Below are 6,428 nucleotides of genomic sequence, written 5' to 3'. Positions count from 1 at the left end.
TTATTCTGTACATTAATTTAAGGGGTGGGGGGGACACTGGGGACACGGGGGGAGGGGACACGGGTGACAAAGGGGGGGAGGGGACACAGGTGTCCCTGTCACCTCCTCTCGGCGGCGGCGGCGGCATCAGGGCCGGGCCAGCGCCACCGCCAGCGCCGCGGCCACCAGCAGCTTCTTGGGCTCGGGGACGGCCGTGGGGGCTGGCATCAGCTGGGGGGGGACACCAGAGTGTCACCGAGGTGTCACCGAGGTGTCCCCAGGTGTGCCCAGGTGTGCCCAGGTGTGCCCAGACTCACCTTGTCCACGCGGTGGCAGCGGATCAGCCCCTGGGAGTTGAGGAAGAAGGTGGAGAGGGCGTCGTAGGACCTGGGGGGACATCGGGGGGACATCAGGGGGGACATTGGGGTGGCACCGACCCCTCTGGGGGACAGGGGTGACGCAGGTGGGTCTGGGGGTGACACAGGGGTGACACAGGTGTGACAGGGGATGGCACAGGTGTGTCACTGAGCGCAGCAGGTGCCATTTGTCCTAGTGGTACAAGGGGGTGACACAGGGGGTGACACAGTGACAATGGGGGATGGCAGGGGGTGACACAGGTGTGGCACAGGGGTGACGCAGGAGTGACACAGGTGTGTCACTGAGCGCAGCAGGTGCCACTTTTCCTGGTGGCAGAAGGAGGTGACACAGAGACAATGAGGGGTGGCACAGGTGTGGCACAGGGTGACACAGGTGTGGCACAGGCGTGTCACTGAGCACAGCAGGTGCCATTTGTCCTGGTGGCAGAGGTGACACAGGGGATGGCATGGGGTGACACAGGGGTGACACAGTGACAATGGGGGGGTGACACAGTGACAAGGGCGTGTCACACAGGTGTCACACAGGTGTGCCCTCACCTGAGCAGGGTCCGTTTGTCGCGGCGGTGCCAGCGCAGCAGCAGCAGGTGCAGGGGCAGTGACACGAGGGTGACACGGGGATGACACAGGGGTGACACAGTGACAATGGCATGTCACACAGGTGTGCCCTCACCTGAGCAGGGTCCGTTTGTCGCGGCGGTACCAGCGCAGCAGCAGCAGGTGCAGGGGCAGTGACACAAGGGTGACACGGGGATGACACAGGGGTGACACAGTGACAATGGGGGGTGACACAGTGACAATGGCGTGTCACACAGGCGTCACACAGGTGTGCCCTCACCTGAGCAGGGTCCGTTTGTCGCGGCGGTACCAGCGCAGCAGCAGCAGGTGCAGGGGCAGTGACACACAGGGATGGCAGGGGGTGACACGGGGATGACACAGTGACAATGGGGGATGACACAGTGACAATGGGGGGTCACACAGGTGTCACACAGGTGTGCCCTCACCTGAGCAGGGTCCGTTTGTCGCGGCGGTGCCAGCGCAGCAGCAGCAGGGGCAGGGGCAGTGACACACAGGGATGGCAGGGGGTGACACGGGGATGACACAGGGGTGACACAGTGACAATGGGGGGGTGACACAGTCACAATGGCGTGTCACACAGGTGTCACACAGGTGTGCCCTCACCTGAGCAGGGTCCGTTTGTCGCGGCGGGTACCAGCGCAGCAGCAGCAGGTGCAGGGGCAGTGACACACAGGGATGGCAGGGGGTGACACGGGGATGACACAGTGACAATGGGGGGTGACACAGTGACAATGGGGGGTCACACAGGCGTCACACAGGTGTGCCCGTACCTGAGCAGGGTCCGTTTGTCGCGGCGGGTACCAGCGCAGCAGCAGCAGGTGCAGGGGCAGCCCCGTCAGGCGCCACCGCGCCCGCACGCTCCAATCCTCCGGGTGCCGCGTCAGCGCCAGCACCTCCAGCCGGAGGCTGGCAAAGTAACCCCAGGCCAGGGCCCGGCACAGCGCCAGCGCCAGCGCGTACATGGCGCGGCCCCTGGGGACAAGGGACACCATTGTCACCCATTGTCACCCACTGTCACTGCCCGGCACAGCGCCAGCGCCAGCGCGTACATGGCGCGGCCCCTGGGGACAAGGGACACCATTGTCACCCATTGTCACCCACTGTCACTGCCCGGCACAGCGCCAGCGCCAGCGCGTACATGGCGCGGCCCCTGGGGACAAGGGACACCATTGTCACCCATTGTCACCCACTGTCACTGCCCGGCACAGCGCCAGCGCCAGCGCGTACATGGCGCGGCCCCTGGGGACAAGGGACACCATTGTCACCCATTGTCACCCACTGTCACTGCCCGGCACAGCGCCAGCGCGTACATGGCCCGGCCCCTGGGGACAGGGGGACAGCACTGTCAGTGTCATTGTCATCCATTGTCACCCATTGTCACCTCCCTGTGCCACCCCATCACTGCTACTGTCACCCACTGTCACCACTGTCACAGGGCTGTCCCCAGGGCTGTCCCCAGTGTCCCCTCAGTGTCCCCATTGTCACCCATTGTCACCCACCGCGTGTGCAGGTGCAGCAGGAGTTAGTGACCCCCCCAGTGTCCCCATTGTCCCCTCAGTGTCCCCAATGTCCCCAGTGTCACCCACCGCGTGTGCAGGTGCAGGTGCTGGCACTGACCCCCCCAGTGTCCCCATTGTCCCCTCAGTGTCCCCACTGTCCCCAGTGTCACCCACCGCGTGTGCAGGTGCAGGTGCTGGCACTGACCCCCCCAGTGTCCCCATTGTCCCCTCAGTGTCCCCACTGTCCCCAGTGTCACCCACCGCGTGTGCAGGTGCAGGTGCTGGCACTGGAACTCCACGTCGGGCGCGTACAGGCCGTAGTCCGGGATCTTCAGGAAGAAATTGGGGAGCTGGGGGGGGACAGAGGGGTCACCGGGGCTGATGGCACCCCCAGAGGGTCACTGTCACCCCCCCGGGGTCACTGTCACCTCCCTGGGGTCACTGCCACCCCCCCATGGTCACTGTCACCCCCCCCGGGGTCACTGTCACCCCCCCATGGTCACTGTCACCCCCCCGGGGTCACTGTCACCCCCCCATGGTCACTGCCACCCCCCTGGGGTCACTGCCACCCCCCCGGGGTCACTGTCACCCCCCCATGGTCACTGCCACCTCCCTGGGGTCACTGCCACCCCTTCCCCATTTTCCCCCCCTGCCCATTCTGTCCCCCCTCCCCATTTTGTCACCCCCTCCCCATTTTATCACCGCCTCTATTCCGTCCCCCTTCCCCACGTCATCCCCCCCTCCCCATTTTGTCACCCCCTCCTTGTCACCCCCCCCCCCATTTTGTCACCCACTCCCCATTTTGTCCCCTCATCCCCAGGTGTCCCCAAGGTGTCCCCAAGGTGTCCCCATGTCCCCCCGCGGTGTCACCTCGTGCCGCAGCCGCTCGTGCACGCTGGCCAGGTGCTCCTCCATGCTCGGGGGATTCCCCCCAGGTGTCCCCCCCATTTCCCCACGTGTCCCCCAGGTGTCCCCAAGGTGTCCCCAGGTGTCCCCCCAGGTGTCCCCAGGTGTGTCACCTCGTGCCGCAGCCGCTCGTGCACGCTGGCCAGGTGCTCCTCCATGCTCGGGGGGTGTCTCTGGGGGCTCCCCCCGCCGCCCTCGGGGGGGCTCCCCGCGCTGGGGGGGGGTCCCAGCAGCAGCCGCGCCCCCCGCCCGGGCTCCCGGTCCCCGCCGTCGCCGCCGTCGCCGCCGTCCCGGTCCCTGACGGCGATGTCGTCCTCGCGCCGCCCGTCCACCGTGGTCACCGGAGCCCCCCCGAGCCCCTGCAGCCCCCGGGGGGGGGAACCGGGGGTCGCGGGGGGCCGGGGGGGGCAGCGCGGGGGGGGCAGCAGCGCCAGGGCCGGGCCCGGCACCAGGGGGGGCTCCAGGTCCTGGAAATTGGGGGGGAAAAAATGGGAATTTAGGGGGGGGGGGGAATGGGGATTTAGGGGGGGAAAAATGGGAATTTAGGGGGGGGTAAAATGGGGAATTTAGGGGGGGAAAAATGGGGAATTTAGTGGGGGGAAAGGGGAATTTGGGGGGGGAAAAATGGGGAATTTAGGGGAGAAATGGGGAATTTGGGGGGGGTAAAAATGGGGAATTTAGGGGGGGAAAAAATGGGGAATTTAGGGGGGGTAAAAATGGGGAATTTAGGGGGGTAAAAATGGGGAATTTAGGGGAGAAATGGGGAATTTGGGGGGGGTAAAAATGGGGAATTTAGGAGGGGAAAAATGGGGAATTTAGTGGGGGGAAAGGGGAATTTAGGGGGTAAAAATGGGGAATTTAGGGGGGGTAGAAATGGGGAATTTGGGGGGGTAAAAATGGGGAATTTAGGGGAGAAATGGGGAATTTGGGGGGGGTAAAAATGGGGAATTTAGGAGGGGAAAAATGGGGAATTTAGGGGGGGGAAGGGGAATTTAGGGGGGGAATTTGAGGGGAAAAGGGGGATTTGGGGAGGTAAAAAGGAGAATTGGGGGGGATTTGAGGGGAAAAATGGGGATTTGGGGGGGGAAAAGGGGATTTAGGGGGGTAAAAAGGGGAATTTGGGCAGAAAAAGAGAATTGGGGGATTTGAGGGAAAAGGGGGAATTTAGGGGGGAAATAGGAAATTTTGGGGGGTAGAAGAATGGGAATTTGGGATGGAAAATGGGAATTTAGAGGGGAAAAGGAGAATTTAGGGGGTGGGAAAGGGGAATTTAGGGGGAAAAAAGAGGATTTGGGCAGAAAAAGAGAATTTGGGGGGATTTGGGGGAAAAAGGCGGATTTAGGGGGGAAAAAGGGCAATTTGGGGGGAAACAAGGGGAACTGAGGGGGAAGAAGGAGAATTTGGGGCTGGGGGATTGACGGAGCACCCAGGGGTGGGATTGGGTCATTCAAGGGGGGGTTTACCCTGCGGAAAAGTGGATTTTATCGATTCTGGGAGGGTTTGCCCCATATTTGGAGGAATTTGTGCCATGGAAAGAGGAATTGTCCCGATTTGGGGAGGATTTGCCCCATGGAAAATGGAGATTTTAACGATCTGGGGGGGATTTGTCCCGTTTTGGGGCATTTGCCCCATTTGGTTCTGACCAGGGACCCCCGGCTCCGCCCCCAGCACGAAGCTACGCCCCCAGCATGAACGGACCCGCGATTTGCATAACCACGCCCCGCTAGCGGCAAAAGCGAAACTATTTAGGGTGCTTATTTACATAACCACGCCCTGTTAGCAGCAAAACGAAACTATTTAAGGCTGCTCATTTGCATAACCACGCCTAACCTCAATTTTAAACGCAACCCTCCATTTGTATGTCCCCGCCCACCCACCGCTCACTATTTGCATAACTCCCCCACCAAAACCAACCCGCGCCTCAATTTGCATAGCCCCGCCCATCCCCGACACCCACAAACATCGCTATTTACATAACCCCACCCACTCTGCGGCGCTATTTTGCATAGCCCCGCCCCCGCCTCTTCCCCCTCAGCGCTCTCCCCTCACCTGCAGCCGCGCTCGGTAGCGGCGGCGCGGCGGGGGCCGGCCCGGGAGGCGCTGCCGCGGCTGCCGGAGCCCAGGCGCGGCCGGGCCGGAGGCGGACGGCGGCGGTGACGGTGGCGGTGACGTGCCGGTACATGGCGGCGCCGGTGTCCCCTCGCTGTCCCCTCGCTGTGTCCGCTCGGCGCTGCCGCCGCTTTTCTCCCCTCACGGCGGCCGCTCGCTCTGCGCCTGCGCGGGCCGCGCGCGCGCTTCCCGCCCCCCCCGCCGCCTCACCGCAACGCGCCTGCGCAGAGCGCGGGAAGGTGACCTGGAGCCGGCTGCGCATGCGCAGTGACGCCGCGCCGTTCCCGCCCACCCGTAGTTCATTCAAAAGGGAGAAAAGGGGCGGAGCCAAAGGGTGCGAACCAATGGGAAGCGCCGCTCCCACGCTCGGAGGCGTGGCTATGCCCATATACGGGTGAAGTCGCAGCTAAACCACGCCCACACCCGGAAGAGACGTCCATAAGGAGCCGAAATCGCCGATTTTATTGAAATGTCCCAAAAAACGAGCGGGGCAGGGGAGGGGAGGGGAGGCAACCCCCGGGGCCGGGCGGGGGGAGGTGCACCCACGGGGCAGGGGGGAGGGGCCCAGTGGGCGGGAACTGGTTCCCAGTTGGGTTATGGGGCAGGAACTGGTTCCCAGTAGGGTTATGGGGTGGGAACTGGTTCCCAGTAGGGCAGGAACCGGTCCCCAGTTGGGTTACTGGGTTCCCAGTAGGGCAGGAATCCATTCCCAGTTGGGTTATAGGGCAGGAACTGGTTCCCAGTTGGGTTGTGGGGTAGGAAGTGGTTCCCAGTAGGGCAGGAACTGGTTCCCAGTGAGGTTATGGGGCAGGAACTCTTCCCAGTGGGGTGGGAACTGGTTCCCAGTTGGGTTATGGGGTGGGAACTGGTTCCCAGTGAGGCTTCCAGTGGGATAGGAACTGGTCCCAGTTGGGTTATGGGGCAGGAACTGGTTCCCAGTAGGGTTATGGGGTGGGAACTGGTTCCCAGTAGGGCAGGAACC

General features: G+C 63.1%; 1 protein-coding gene across 1 annotated transcript; it reads right to left on the bottom strand.

Annotated features, from left to right (window-relative positions):
• Positions 1 to 77: 77 nt before the first annotated feature.
• On the bottom strand, positions 78 to 5,708 carry CUNH6orf136 (chromosome unknown C6orf136 homolog). Its single transcript, XM_054295464.1, is given in 8 exon segments — positions 78 to 210; positions 297 to 366; positions 1,703 to 1,728; positions 1,730 to 1,904; positions 2,693 to 2,781; positions 3,451 to 3,804; positions 5,387 to 5,434; positions 5,436 to 5,708. Coding segments are annotated over 8 exon segments (1,119 nt in total). The 3' UTR covers positions 78 to 126.
• Positions 5,709 to 6,428: the final 720 nt, after the last annotated feature.

This window comes from Melozone crissalis, unplaced genomic scaffold (genome assembly GCF_028551555.1).
Source record: "Melozone crissalis strain CALT ecotype California unplaced genomic scaffold, PUWL_Pcris_2 ptg000753l_1, whole genome shotgun sequence".
NCBI classification, from domain to species: Eukaryota; Metazoa; Chordata; class Aves; order Passeriformes; family Passerellidae; genus Melozone; species Melozone crissalis.
This window is presented reverse-complemented; position numbering and strand designations above follow the sequence as displayed.